At 32.2% G+C, this 14810-nt stretch overlaps 3 protein-coding genes and 2 long non-coding RNA genes across 5 annotated transcripts; all 5 read left to right on the forward strand.

The window, feature by feature from the left end:
* The first annotated feature begins 155 nt into the window (after positions 1-155).
* LOC124454438 lies at positions 156-801 on the forward strand. Its single transcript, XR_006951450.1, has 3 exons — positions 156-250; positions 578-714; positions 782-801. It is a non-coding gene; the product is annotated as an uncharacterized LOC124454438 (long non-coding RNA).
* Positions 802-863: 62 nt separating this feature from the next.
* On the forward strand, positions 864-3008 carry LOC124454944 (E3 ubiquitin-protein ligase rnf213-alpha-like). The gene is made up of 5 exons (XM_047005696.1): positions 864-879; positions 952-1193; positions 1590-1761; positions 1845-1988; positions 2992-3008. The coding sequence occupies exons 1-5, from the start codon at positions 864-866 to the stop codon at positions 3006-3008; spliced, it is 591 nt and encodes a 196-aa protein (XP_046861652.1).
* A 396-nt stretch (positions 3009-3404) lies between these two features.
* On the forward strand, positions 3405-7733 carry LOC124454945 (E3 ubiquitin-protein ligase RNF213-like). Its single transcript, XM_047005697.1, has 10 exons — positions 3405-3588; positions 3743-3952; positions 4167-4384; positions 4701-4809; positions 5110-5210; positions 5496-5672; positions 5969-6211; positions 6676-6787; positions 6979-7365; positions 7653-7733. The coding sequence occupies exons 1-10, from the start codon at positions 3553-3555 to the stop codon at positions 7731-7733; spliced, it is 1674 nt and encodes a 557-aa protein (XP_046861653.1). The 5' UTR covers positions 3405-3552.
* Positions 7734-9865: 2132 nt separating this feature from the next.
* Positions 9866-11374, forward strand: LOC124454753. Its single transcript, XR_006951596.1, has 3 exons — positions 9866-9882; positions 11027-11199; positions 11354-11374. It is a non-coding gene; the product is annotated as an uncharacterized LOC124454753 (long non-coding RNA).
* A 601-nt stretch (positions 11375-11975) lies between these two features.
* On the forward strand, positions 11976-14809 carry LOC124454946 (E3 ubiquitin-protein ligase RNF213-like). The gene is made up of 7 exons (XM_047005698.1): positions 11976-12000; positions 12315-12423; positions 12724-12824; positions 13116-13292; positions 13594-13836; positions 14299-14410; positions 14603-14809. The coding sequence occupies exons 2-7, from the start codon at positions 12319-12321 to the stop codon at positions 14807-14809; spliced, it is 945 nt and encodes a 314-aa protein (XP_046861654.1). The 5' UTR covers positions 11976-12000; positions 12315-12318.
* The last annotated feature ends 1 nt before the right edge of the window (position 14810 follows it).

Here is a 14810-nt window from a genome sequence, read left to right on the forward strand (position 1 = left end):
GAATATCACAGACCATTAAAGCTATAAAATTCTTGCTGTTTGGCTGATACTTGAAGATTCAAAGAAAACCCTTTTACAATGTGCATCTCCTGATGCAATTGCCTAGACTCCACAGTATCACAAAAAGTTACAAAGCCATCGAAATTCGTAGGAATATTACCAAAATCAACACCACGGAAGTTTGAAGGAATATTTAGTTCATTGTTTTCAAACAAAAGGCAGCACAGCAGACAGTGGCTCTCTCGTTCAGGTTTCAAATATATGACATATATTTTTTATTTCTTCAAAATAAATAGCATGCAAAATTTTTCGCGATTTTAATGAAGAATAATGAACTCATTTATTATAGATATAAAACCAAACAGTAGTTTCACTCTATTGAAATTTTTGTGTAACGCCATCGTAATACGCATGTCAATAGCTTAGCGGCAGCCATTAAATTTTCCGACCAATAAGAAGCGCTGAGGTAACTAGCAGCAACCAATAATCTAATTAAATATGCAGCAGCCAGTTTCATAGCGACGTAGCCCTGCTGATTCTTTCTATGCAGTGATTTTACTGTTGAATTATGTTACAGATAACCACCCACTCGCGACTTTTATCGGAAGCAAATGCTCGTGCTATAGCAGGCGAAGCTGGTTTCCTAGGCTGGCAATCACGATGTATAAGTCTTCAAGAATTTCATACGGAGCAACAATTTGTCAAAACTTTGGAGTAAGCCATTATTTTGGTTTTACTAAAGTTTTTCCTCATTGTAAACTCATAAATTTATATTGATTAGCGATTTCTTCATCAAACTTGAGGTGCTGAAGGACTCTATTGGTGCAGTGTGATGACGGGGAGAAAAATTCAAATCTTATTGCATGCAGTCGTTATCTTGTTGATCAAACACGTCGTACATCTTTGGAAACGTTTGACCCGAAACCCGTTCATATTATCTTTATCATCCAGTTGCCAAGAATTGCGCAGGCTGTCAGCATTTTGTGGGATTTCAAGGTGGAAAATGGAAATGTGTCCATATTGACGAACTTCTTGAGGCAAATGAAAAGTTACCGCAAATTGAACTACTTGTTAATCGATCTGTTAGTGATCTTTTTAATTTAAATGTTTCCTCAAATAAAAATCTTGATCTCGGAGACATACGACTATCACTAAATGATGACCTTGAATCACCGACAGACAGTGATGTGCAGGTAAGACTAACCTGACTAGGTTCAAGAAAAATGTTGTTTTATACTCTCATGCATTTATAGATCTTGGAACAAAGTGTGCAAACTCGGTAGCTAGTGAGGAAATTCAGGCTGTGAGCTGGCTAATTGGTAGCCTTCAACAAAAAATAGACGATCTTTACGTATATATTATACTAATGGCCAATTTTTACTACATTTTATTACATTTAATTCATCGAAAGTGATCTATTTAAAGATTGGTTGATCTATATAAAGCTCAATATAGATAAAAATGAGGCATTTTTCTAAAAATAAAAGATACCGTGATTTTTTTACAAAATAAACAAATTTATCAACCGTCCTCAGCAGTTTTCTATCGCTTTGATTAAAAATTTTCTTTATCATTATTTGATTATATAGAATATTGAGGAGAATTTCTACGAAGAAAAGATACGTCCCACAGTCTTGCTGAGGAACTGCATGCAAACTGCTGCTGCGAGAGTCTTTGACGAATCAAATGACGTCTTGAGAGCCACAAAACGAATTGAGATATTACTGGATTGCTTACCTGCCGAAGATGGAGATGAAACAGGTTTCCAACAATTTTGCATTTTGTCTTTTCGTGGCTGAAATTTATTGTGGGACATGCGCATATACATTTTTTGTTTGTTTTAGAACTATCTACCATTCTTGTTGTTCGTATGTATAAACTGCTCCGCGAGCGTGATGAAAGATGCTTTGATGATCAAAGACTTTGGCTTCAAGAGGAAGCTGTCAGGGACATCTACAGGAAACTGGCACATTTAGGAAAGCTTTATGGCAAAAATTATCGTCAATTGTGTCTCCTATTTTGTCCGAAGTTATTGCGTATTGTGATCGTAATAAAAACCTCAACTTGCTTTGAAGAAAACACTTGGACACGAAAGTTATGGCTTGAAATGTTAAAGGAAGACAACCTTACGGCAATAACCTATGAATCATTCATTTCACCTGTATCCAGGCTACGAGAACGAGCTACTGTGTTGAGCAGTGGAGTTGGACATCCTTTGAAGGAAAATTTCCATTCTCCTGGATAATTAAAGACATTGTTCACGTTCTTTGTTGCAAGGGTATGTAGAAATTTTATTGTGTTTTCCTCTATGTTCTACGGCAGTTTAGGTTTGCTTCGATTAAGCGAGCGCGGGCTATTTAGTTCTAGGTTGCTCGTTCAGTGACCGCTGTAGTTTTGAAAATTTAACAAAATATAAAATTTTAATTGGAAAAACTTTGCAACTAGGGTTTGCGCAATAAATTTACATAAATTCCTACGAACAAGTTATCACGTATGAGAAATTTACATAAACATGAGAATTTTAAATTAATTTAAAATCTTAAAAGTAAAATAATTTTAACATTTGAGAAGACTGGAATGTATATAAAAGTAAAAGGAATCTAAAATAGACATGATGTTGCACGAACAAACGGTGCTCATACGTGGTCATGTGTGATTATGGGTCTGAAATGCCCGTTTTCCTGGCAAACATGCAGCTACTGCAAAGCGGAGTAATCACAAAGAGTTTCAAAATTGCTTTGCAATAGATGTGATTAATCACAACCACATGAAATGTAAGCTTTTTTAAAAATAATAGTTATACTTTCCATTGTATACCTAATATACCTACCACTTAATCTTAACTTTTGCATCTTGCTCAAATTTTCAGAAAATGGTTGTCACATCTAAGATGGAATGTTAACTCATATTGATTTAGTTCATATAAAGATCTTCCAGGTTGTTGTTATATTTAAAAAAATATTTATTGTTTTAATCGTTTTTTTTTCGTAGAGAGAACCGAACCATGAGATGATTATAAGTAAATTTTTGAATATAAAAATTGGAAGATGTTTATATAAATTAAATTAATATGGACAACCAACCCAGATTCAAACCATTTGAAGAATGTAAACTTTCACTGCTTCCCACTCAGTAAACACAACGAGCCTTGCGATTTCTGTGAGCTCAAAATAGAGAAAATTAATTACTCATCACCCATTGTTTGAGTTAAAAGGAATGTTTATATTATACTTTAAGCTTTTTCAATTCAATTGTTCACCTTTTTTTCAATATTTAAACACTATTTTCAATAATTTATAATAATTTGATGTACTCTGTTTGTATGGTTAGTCTCTGAGAATATATTAACGATCAAATTTTAAAATTGGTTAGAACAATTGTTCTTCCTTCAACATATGCTTTTGTTGCATTTCAGGAGTTATTACAAACAGATTGACGTCATTAAGAAATGTTTTTGATGCTTCTCCTTTGGGAAGATTGAAGAAATTGGCATTTGAAGATTCGGATATCAAGGATGAAGCAGCGAATTGTTATTTAAATGACTTTTTACATATGATGTATAAGCCAATTGTTAAAAATGAGCTAAAGGTTTGTTAACTTTGAATATTCAATGTGCTGGCCAATGCGTTCAAAGCACATTTTTAAGAGCAACGTACGTTTTGGTCACCGATAGTTGTAAAGCAACATTTATAGAAATGGACGTATACACGTTTAAACAAATGTTATATTTCTATTTTACCAGTTGATATACGACGCTGTACTTGCGACGTCTTGGCAAATACACCAAAGTTTTCATGAAAACGATGAATTTCACCTGGACATTCCTCTTATTCATTTTGCCTATTCCATGATTCAATCACGTTTGCTGAATTTCTCTGAACTTGTTCATGCATTTCCTCAAGTGGTAGAAAAACGTATGGAGTCTCCATTACCAATTAAAGATTTAGAATTGGTAATTCACAAAGTTAATTACCTGTTGATTTGTAGAATATTGTTGCTATAGAAGTATAGACGTGATATGTAATTTTATACTCTACCCACCGATTGTTTTGTCAAAGCATGTACAGCGAATTTTAATACTTTATCTTCACTTCAACAAGTATTCAAAACAGTAGCATTTGACTAAAAAACTTTGTACAATGGTATACTTTCTCCCACCATTTTAGTGCCTAGATGCAGTAGCACTTCAGTGTTGTCTAGAAGAACTGGAGCCTAGTTTAAATAATTTTACGAGTCTTCGTAAACGAAAGACGTGGTGTAATCAAGTTCAATGTCTACGTCCAATCATTCAGGTTATGAAATCGCCAATAACGGACAGTGGGAACTCAAAAAATGTTGTTCCTCTTTTGTCAGAAAAATCTGAGCAGATTTTGAAAGTTTGTTGGTAAGTGTGAATTGATCTTTGGATAAAATATGCAAAGAATTGTGTTTATGATATCATGGCTATGAGAAAAGGAGACTGAGTACGAACATAGTGCATGATATCATAGCAATAATCAAGTAAGCTGATACATCATGTTTTATTAAAGAATTACATACACATAAAAATCTTTCATGTATATTTGTTTGTTAAAAATGTAGAGTACAAAGAAAAATGTTCAAAATATCCTTCATTAGGTCGCTATGAGCTCGATGTTTTAGACATTAATTTTTAACACCTACTAAAAGTTACATTCCGTTCTTACGTGTTTTATATATAGGATCATGTTCACACGTTTGGATGTTGTGCGTATGTTTATTGAACACACTTGTCCACCTGAGGAGTTAAATCATACTGATGATGGTCGTAATGCTTTGAAATTGTTAAAGGTAAAGTTTTCACGTATTAGCTTACATCCATACTTCATTTCTGTTGAATGGAAACGCCTTTTAAAAAAGGCGTTTTTGTATTAAATCATTTTGAATTTTTTTGCTATGCAGTACGGTCGAGTAAGACACAGCTTTACTGATACACGTGGACTGTCAATAAACTTGTGTCCTGTTGTATTTTATGCATCATGTTAAGTTCAATAACCAAGTTGTAAAGGTTACGAATTTGAAAAAGCAAAGCCACTGATTTTCAACAGCAGACTTGAATGGATTTCCTTTAGCTCCTATTTTCTTTTCTAGGCATTAGGTGAAAGTCCCGATTTAACCTCACTACGTACTATAGTTGTTATTGAAAGATTTTTGAAAGACTGTAGTGAAGATTTGCATAAACGAATTGTCAAGTAAGTATACCGATAAAGAGTCACGGTTAATAAATTTGTGGTAATGATCATTTTCATAAAATGCATGTTGATCTCCTACATTGTGGTATTAATTTTGAAAAACAAACCCAGCAATATACTTTTACTGTTTTAAGTGTTTGTGTTAAAATACAATGCATTCAATAATAAATTTTGTATCATAGCAACACATTTTGTTACAATTTATCTGCGCATTAAAGATTTTTAACATGGAACCTTAGTTGTATGTTCATTTATGTTATACTTAGTGAATTATTATAATGTTAGATTTGATGACGAATGCGCCATTTGCAAGAGATCACTTCAAGATCCTGTACAGCTACCATGTCGTCACGTGTTTTGTTTATCTTGCATAACCAATTGGCTTAACGATCATGACGTATGTCCTGCATGTAGACACGATGTTGGCAATGATTTTCAATTGCAAATTAATGAAACAATAAGGTAACTGTTTTGTATTCAAAGCTTTACAATCAAAGTAGACATGTGTATATTTAATGTATGGTATAAACGTTTGGTCATAAATTATGGCGTCTTATCCAGAAAATTAACGTTCATTCTCCACTTGAATGAGTCGTTTTGCTTTTATATATGTGCTGAAATGAAAATATTGCTTTTAATTTATAGTTTTATTTAAAAGAACTTTTAGATTGATAGTAGACTTTCTTAAACAGCTAGATTTGATAAACATGTAATTTAAAAAGTAAAATTTTCCATTTACAAGTACTGTATTTATTTAGGCTTTCGTTGGAGTTGTGGAGAAGTTTTCGTAATCGTTGCAAATCCTTTTTCATGAATGTTGTCTCTGTTTATTGCTTTGGTGATGATTTACCGCAAGATGAACTTGTAAAAAAATTCATTGCTTATGTGATAAACGATGAAAAATTCACAGAAGATTTTTCTCCTTTCGATGGTCACAGCATTGATGTAACTCCAGTTATAAGATCATACATTTTACAACAACTTCTTGCAATCAAAGGAAGGTATGTTAATGCTGAGAAAATCAAATAATTCCACTACGTTTTAGTTGCTAAAATTTTGATTACATTAAATGAGAAACGTCATTTTTGTTTGTGTTTCTGCAAAGAAAATTAGTGATTAGTGTTATTTATGCTAAAGTTCGAGCGCGATTTTGCCGAGTAATGGCAATGTCTTCTGGAAATCCGTTTCAGTGATAACCTTTCTATTTACTTGTATATTGTAAGCTCTTGCTTCATCACAAGTCATCTTTATTATAATGAGAGTGTTTTTGAATTTTTATTCAATAATTTTTTGGCAAAGCACTTTTTTTGATTGGCCAGTTACGATAACTTACAAAGGAGCGGAGAGTTTAGGTGTTTTTCGCGAAGAAACGGTCAATATTCTAGCAGAACAGATCAATTTGCGTTGTTGCTATCAAAGAATTATTGTATTGTATTGTATTGTATTATAAGAATGCATTTTTAAGGGAAAAAGAAGTTTGTACGCATTTAGAAGAATATCTCTGTCGTGCTCAAGGTTTATCTACCAACAAGGAACATTTGATGAACGTTTGCGTGTTGTTTGTTCATTGTATCGAGGTAAATTACGTTTTTATAAAATCATTTTTCAAAATTTTGGGTGCTTTTATTTCTTTGTTGTTAAAGACATAATTCACTTATAAATCTGTTGTTTTGTAGTAAAGTGTGTTTAGTTTTTACGATAATGTAAAAATTCGAGGTGAATTTTAAAAAAGTGCATAATTATAGCTATTGGTTTTATCTTCTTTTAGGATGTTGAAATAGGGAAATTATTAAAAGCAAAACAAACTGAAGGCAGTGTTGAAATCAACATGTTGTGCAGAATCCTTGATAGAACACTGAGGAATTTTCGTACCTACAAAACCCTGAACATTTACAGCCTTAAAGATGTTGCTGCAATTCGGGCTGCGTTTAGTGAACTTCCTGCATATTTCAATGACGATCTTTCCGAAAACCTAAAGAGCAATGCGGAACTTAGAAAATGCATCCAAGCAGCTAAACATTTATGTGACAATGAATATGCTCTTCAGTTATTCCTACTAAAACAGTTGGTCCATAATGATCTAAATGGTTTCGATGGAGTTAAAGAAAGATGTAAGATCAAAGAATTGAAATGGATTTTGCCTCCACAATCTGAGGTAACCACTTGTTCACTTATTAGCTATTTTATACGTACTTGTGTGGTTTGTTTTATTCTTGAAATAAGTTGTATTATTAACGATGTCAAATATTTGATCTTCAAATTCAAATTAGCAATTTATCATATGATATGCTTAGATATAGCACGCTTATGTACAAGGCCACCATTACAATGTTGAAGTTGCATGCTTTCTGATACGTTTCGAAGCAGTTTAAAAAAGTAAAGAATGATTGTTTGTTCAATCTGCAATTGACAATTTGCTGTATTGCATGTCCATATCTATAGGAGCGTGACAAAGACCAGACAGTTTCATGGTCCATCACGACAATTATCATACAGTACGAGAAGCTATTGGCAAAGCAATAATAACATCAAATTATGAAGACACAGTTGATCTTGAGGGTAAGATAATTTATTTTCCTTATAACAACAAGATTGTTTTCACATGGCCAATGTATCATTTTTTCAAAATAAAGGCAAATCAGTGATCAGTTGCTCTCGTTCATAGTTTCAAATATTGACAATAATTTTTATTTCTTCAATAATTTGATGCAAAATTTTCGTGCGATTTTTAATGAAGAATAAATGAACTATCATTTTAACATAACATTTAAAACAACAAACTATTTCAAAATGTCTTAGAGCATCAGGCTTATTTTGTAAAATATCGAATGACTGCTGTGAAAATATTTATGCCCTATACTTGTTTGGAGTTACAATCATCTGCTGAATTGAAGATCTCTAAGATTTTTCTGTGAGAGAAATGCAGTCAGCCAGCCATAGTAACGTTACAAACTTGTTATATTTTATTTTTAGAACATGACCTGTGATGATCGTGCACAGTCATTATATTCTACTGCAGTTTATTGCGAAATAATGACCAACTTTTCCACTGAAAACGTAGAAGATCGGATTCCTTCAAAGGTATATTTATTGATCTTTATCAAAGACTATGTTGCAGGATTTTCTCCCCCCCTGACCTTCTCTGTAATTGGGAAGATGATTTTTTACTTCTTGCTCTTACTTACTTTATGTTTTCCTCATTGTAAATCGATAAATTTATATCTGATTAGCGATTTCTTCATAAATCTTGGAATTGAAGGACTCCTATTGGACAGTTGATGACGGGGAAAAAATACAAATCTTATTGAATGTATTCGTTATCTTGTTGATCAAACAAATGTATTTTGTAAACGTTTGAATGGAAACGTTATTTATCTTTAAAATCAGTTGCCACTGAATTGCAGGTGGCGTCAGATTTTGTGGGATTTCAAGTTGGAAATAGAATGTGAACATACTCTGACGAATTCTTGAGGCAATGAAAAGTTACCGCAAATTGAACTACTTGTTAAAAAATCTGTTAGTATCTTTTTAATTTAAATGTTTCCTCTCATAAAAACTTGATCTCGAGACTAACACTATCACTAAATGATAAACCTTGAATCACTTTCGACTATAAGTGAAGTGTAGGTAAGACTGTTTTGACTAGGTGCAAGAAAAATGTTGTTGTTGTACTCTCATGCATTTATGATCTTGGAACAAATTGTGCAAACTCAAGCTAGTGAGTAAATTCAGGCTGTGAGCTGCTCTTGGAAGTTCAAAAAAATTTAGACGATCTTTACGTATTATTATACTAATGACCAATTAATATACATTTTATTAATTTAATTCTCGAAAGTGATCTCTTTAAAGAATTGGTGATCTATATAAAGCTCAATCCAGATCAATGAGGCATTGTTTCTAAAATAAAAGATACCGTGATTTTTACAAAATGAAAACAATTTATCAACCGTCCTCATGAGTTTCTATCCTTTAATTAAAAATTTTCTTTCATCAAATTTGATTATCCAGAATATTGAGGATGTTTAATTTCTACAAGAAAGATACGTCCCACAGTCTTGCTGAGGAACTGCATTTTAACTTTGTGCGAGAGTCTTTGACGAATCAAATGACGTCAATTGAGCCACAAAAGAAGTTGAATTTATGGATTGCTTACCTAGCCGAAGATTCAGATGAAATAGGTTCCAACATTTGCATTTTGTCAAGGCGTGGTGAAATTATTAGTGGGACATGCAGTAACATTTTTGTTTGTTTTAAACTATTACCATTTTGTTCCAAGAATGTATAAACAGCTCCTCGAGGTGATGTAAGATGCTTTGATATCATAAGACTATGGCTTAAGAGGAATTATGTCAGGAATGTCTACTGGAAATGCATTTAGGAAAGCTTTATGGCAAAATTAAGTCAATTGTGTCTACTATTTTGTCCGATTTTTTGCGTATTGTGATCGTAATAAAACCTAAATTGCTTGAAGAAAAAACTTGGACACGTAAATCATGGCTTGAAATGTTAAAGAAGACAATCGAGGCAATAAACCATGAATTCATAAATTTGTTTTGTATCCGGAGGCTAAAGAACAGCTACTGTGTTAAGCATGTGGAGTTGACATACCTTTTGAATAAAATTTGATTTCCTGGATTTAAAACATTTTCACGTTCTTTGTTGCAAGTGGGGGGTATGTAGAAATTTTATTGTGTTTTCCTCTATGTTCTACGGCAGTTTAGTTTGCTTCGATTAAGCGAGCGCCGGGCTATTTAGTTCTAGGTTGCTCGTTCAATGACCGCTGTAGTTTTTGAAAATTTAACAAAAATATAAAATTTTAATTGGAAAAAACTTTGCGTAACTAGGGTTTGCGCAATAAATTTACATAAATTCCTCACGAACAAGTTATCACGTATGAGAAATTTACATAAACATGAGAATTTTAAATTAATTTAAAATCTTAAAAGTAAAATAATTTTAACATTTGAGAAGACTGGAATGTATATAAAAGTAAAAGGAATCTAAAATAGACATGATGTTGCACGAACAAACGGTGCTCATACGTGGTCATGTGTGATTATGGGTCTGAAATGCCCGTTTTCCTGGCAAACATGCAGCTACTGCAAAGCGGAGTAATCACAAAGAGTTTCAAAATTGCTTTGCAATAGATGTGATTAATCACAACCACATGAAATGTAAGCTTTTTTAAAAATAATAGTTATACTTTCCATTGTATACCTAATATACCTACCACTTAATCTTAACTTTTGCATCTTGCTCAAATTTTCAGAAAATGGTTGTCACATCTAAGATGGAATGTTAACTCATATTGATTTAGTTCATATAAAGATCTTCCAGGTTGTTGTTATATTTAAAAAAATATTTATTGTTTTAATCGTTTTTTTTTCGTAGAGAGAACCGAACCATGAGATGATTATAAGTAAATTTTTGAATATAAAAATTGGAAGATGTTTATATAAATTAAATTAATATGGACAACCAACCCAGATTCAAACCATTTGAAGAATGTAAACTTTCACTGCTTCCCACTCAGTAAACACAACGAGCCTTGCGATTTCTGTGAGCTCAAAATAGAGAAAATTAATTACTCATCACCCATTGTTTGAGTTAAAAGGAATGTTTATATTATACTTTAAGCTTTTTCAATTCAATTGTTCACCTTTTTTTCAATATTTAAACACTATTTTCAATAATTTATAATAATTTGATGTACTCTGTTTGTATGGTTAGTCTCTGAGAATATATTAACGATCAAATTTTAAAATTGGTTAGAACAATTGTTCTTTCCTTCAACATATGCTTTTGTTGCATTTCAGGAGTTATTACAAACAGATTGACGTCATTAAGAAATGTTTTTGATGCTTCTCCTTTGGGAAGATTGAAGAAATTGGCATTTGAAGATTCGGATATCAAGGATGAAGCAGCGAATTGTTATTTAAATGACTTTTTACATATGATGTATAAGCCAATTGTTAAAAATGAGCTAAAGGTTTGTTAACTTTGAATATTCAATGTGCTGGCCAATGCGTTCAAAGCACATTTTTAAGAGCAACGTACGTTTTGGTCACCGATAGTTGTAAAGCAACATTTATAGAAATGGACGTATACACGTTTAAACAAATGTTATACTTCTATTTTACCAGTTGATATACGACGCTGTACTTTATGACGTCTTGGCAAATAACTAAAGTTTTCATGAAAACGATGAATTTCACCTGGACATTCCCTCTTATTCATTTTGCCTATTCCATGATTCAATCACGTTTGCTGAATTTCTCTGAACTTGTTCATGCATTTCCTCAAGTGGTAGAAAAACGTATGGAGTCTCCATTACCAATTAAAGATTTAGAATTGGTAATTCACAAAGTTAATTACCTGTTGATTTGTAGAATATTGTTGCTATAGAAGTATAGACGTGATATGTAATTTTATACTCTACCCACCGATTTTTGTTTTGTCAAAGCATGTACAGCGAATTTTAATACTTTATCTTCACTTCATTACAAGTATTCAAAACAGTAGCATTTGACTAAAAAACTTTGTACAATGGTATACTTTCTCCCACCATTTTAGTGCCTAGATGCAGTAGCACTTCAGTGTTGTCTAGAAGAACTGGAGCCTAGTTTAAATAATTTTACGAGTCTTCGTAAACGAAAGACGTAGTGTGTAATCAAGTTCAATGTCTACGTCCAATCATTCAGGTTATGAAATCGCAATAACGGAGTGGGAACTCAAAAATGTTGTTCCTCTTTTGTCAGAAAAAATCTGAGCAGATTTTGAAAGTTTGTTGGTAAGGAATTGATCTTTGGATAAAATATGCAAGAATTGTGTTTATGATATCATGGCTATGAGAAAAGGAGACTGAGTACGAACATAGTGCATGATATCATAGCAATAATCAAGTAAGCTGATACATCATGTTTTATTAAAGAATTTTTATACACACATAAAAATCTTTCATGTATATTTGTTTGTCTAAAATGTGGTATATAAAGAAAATGTTCAAAATATCCTTCATTAGGTCGCTATGAGCTCGATGTTTTAGACATTAATTTTTAACACCTACTAAAAGTTACATTCCGTTCTTACGTGTTTTATATATAGGATCATGTTCACACGTTTGGATGTTGTGCGTATGTTTATTGAACACACTTGTCCACCTGAGGAGTTAAATCATACTGATGATGGTCGTAATGCTTTGAAATTGTTAAAGGTAAAGTTTTCACGTATTAGCTTACATCCATACTTCATTTCTGTTGAATGGAAACGCCTTTTAAAAAAGGCGTTTTTGTATTAAATCATTTTGAATTTTTTTGCTATGCAGTACGGTCGAGTAAGACACAGCTTTACTGATACACGTGGACTGTCAATAAACTTGTGTCCTGTTGTATTTTATGCATCATGTTAAGTTCAATAACCAAGTTGTAAAGGTTACGAATTTGAAAAAGCAAAGCCACTGATTTTCAACAGCAGACTTGAATGGATTTCCTTTAGCTCCTATTTTCTTTTCTAGGCATTAGGTGAAAGTCCCGATTTAACCTCACTACGTACTATAGTTGTTATTGAAAGATTTTTGAAAGACTGTAGTGAAGATTTGCATAAACGAATTGTCAAGTAAGTATACCGATAAAGAGTCACGGTTAATAACATTTGTGGTAATGATCATAATTTTCATAAAATGCATGTTGATCTCCTACATTGTGGTATTAATTTTGAAAAACAAACCCAGCAATATACTTTTACTGTTTTAAGTGTTTGTGTTAAAATACAATGCATTCAATAATAAATTTTGTATCATAGCAACACATTTTGTTACAATTTATCTGCGCATTAAAGATTTCCTTAACATGGAACCTTAGTTGTATGTTCATTTATGTTATACTTAGTGAATTATTATAATGTTAGATTTGATGACGAATGCGCCATTTGCAAGAGATCACTTCAAGATCCTGTACAGCTACCATGTCGTCACGTGTTTTGTTTATCTTGCATAACCAATTGGCTTAACGATCATGACGTATGTCCTGCATGTAGACACGATGTTGGCAATGATTTTCAATTGCAAATTAATGAAACAATAAGGTAACTGTTTTGTATTCAAAGCTTTACAATCAAAGTAGACATGTGTATATTTAATGTATGGTATAAACGTTTGGTCATAAATTATGGCGTCTTGTCCAGAAAATTAACGTTCATTCTCCACTTGAATGAGTCGTTTTTGCTTTTATATATGTGCTTATGAAATGAAAATATTGCTTTTTAATTTATAGTTTTATTTAAAAGAACTTTTAGATTGATAGTAGACTTTCTTAAACAGCTAGATTTGATAAACATGTAATTTAAAAAGTAAAATTTTCCATTTACAAGTACTGTATTTATTTAGGCTTTCGTTGGAGTTGTGGAGAAGTTTTCGTAATCGTTGCAAATCCTTTTTCATGAATGTTGTCTCTGTTTATTGCTTTGGTGATGATTTACCGCAAGATGAACTTGTAAAAAAATTCATTGCTTATGTGATAAACGATGAAAAATTCACAGAAGATTTTTCTCCTTTCGATGGTCACAGCATTGATGTAACTCCAGTTATAAGATCATACATTTTACAACAACTTCTTGCAATCAAAGGAAGGTATGTTAATGCTGAGAAAATCAAATAATTCCACTACGTTTTAGTTGCTAAAATTTTGATTACATTAAATGAGAAACGTCATTTTTGTTTGTGTTTCTGCAAAGAAAATTAGTGATTAGTGTTATTTATGCTAAAGTTCGAGCGCGATTTTGCCGAGTAATGGCAATGTCTTCTGGAAATCCGTTTCAGTGATAACCTTTCTATTTACTTGTACATTGTAAGCTCTTGCTTCATCACAAGTCATCTTTATTATAATGAGAGTGTTTTTGAATTTTTATTCAATAATTTTTTGGCAAAGCACTTTTTTTGATTGGCCAGTTACGATAACTTACAAAGGAGCGGAGAGTTTAGGTGTTTCGCGAAGAAACGGTCAATATTCTAGCAGAACAGATCAATTTGCGTTGTTGCTATCAAAGAATTATTGTATTGTATTGTATTGTATTATAAGAATGCATTTTTAAGGGAAAAAGAAGTTTGTACGCATTTAGAAGAATATCTCTGTCGTGCTCAAGGTTTATCTACCAACAAGGAACATTTGATGAACGTTTGCGTGTTGTTTGTTCATTGTATCGAGGTAAATTACGTTTTTATAAAATCATTTTTCAAAATTTTGGGTGCTTTTATTTCTTTGTTGTTAAAGACATAATTCACTTATAAATCTGTTGTTTTGTAGTAAAGTGTGTTTAGTTTGTAGGATAATGTAAAAATTCGAGGTGAATTTTTAAAAAATTGCATAATTATAGCTTTTGGTTTTATTTTCTCTTAGGATGTTGAAATAGGGAAATTATTAAAAGCAAAACAAACTGAAGGCAGTGTTGAAATCAACATGTTGTGCAGAATCCTTGATAGAACACTGAGGAATTTTTGTACCTACAAAACCCTGAACATTTACAGCCTTAAAGATGTTGCTGCAATTCGGGCTGCGTTTAGTGAACTTCCTGCATATTTCAATGACGATCTTCCGAAAACTTAAA

This window comes from Xenia sp. Carnegie-2017, unplaced genomic scaffold (genome assembly GCF_021976095.1).
Source record: "Xenia sp. Carnegie-2017 unplaced genomic scaffold, XeniaSp_v1 HiC_scaffold_3, whole genome shotgun sequence".
Classification (NCBI taxonomy): domain Eukaryota; kingdom Metazoa; phylum Cnidaria; class Anthozoa; order Malacalcyonacea; family Xeniidae; genus Xenia; species Xenia sp. Carnegie-2017.

Coding starts and splice junctions, on each gene's coding strand:
- LOC124454945 (XM_047005697.1), top strand. CDS start 3,553: ATGATGTATAAGCCAATTGTTAAAAATGAGCTAAAG. Junction 4,385..4,700: donor CAGATTTTGAAAGTTTGTTG/GTAAGTGTGAAT, acceptor TTTTATATATAG/GATCATGTTCACACGTTTGG. Junction 7,366..7,652: donor TTTTGCCTCCACAATCTGAG/GTAACCACTTGT, acceptor CCATATCTATAG/GAGCGTGACAAAGACCAGAC.
- LOC124454946 (XM_047005698.1), top strand. CDS start 12,319: ATGTTCACACGTTTGGATGTTGTGCGTATGTTTATTGAACACACTTGT. Junction 12,825..13,115: donor TTGCATAAACGAATTGTCAA/GTAAGTATACCG, acceptor TTATAATGTTAG/ATTTGATGACGAATGCGCCA. Junction 14,411..14,602: donor TGTTTGTTCATTGTATCGAG/GTAAATTACGTT, acceptor ATTTTCTCTTAG/GATGTTGAAATAGGGAAATT.
- LOC124454944 (XM_047005696.1), top strand. Junction 1,194..1,589: donor CGACAGACAGTGATGTGCAG/GTAAGACTAACC, acceptor TTGATTATATAG/AATATTGAGGAGAATTTCTA. Junction 1,762..1,844: donor CGAAGATGGAGATGAAACAG/GTTTCCAACAAT, acceptor TGTTTGTTTTAG/AACTATCTACCATTCTTGTT.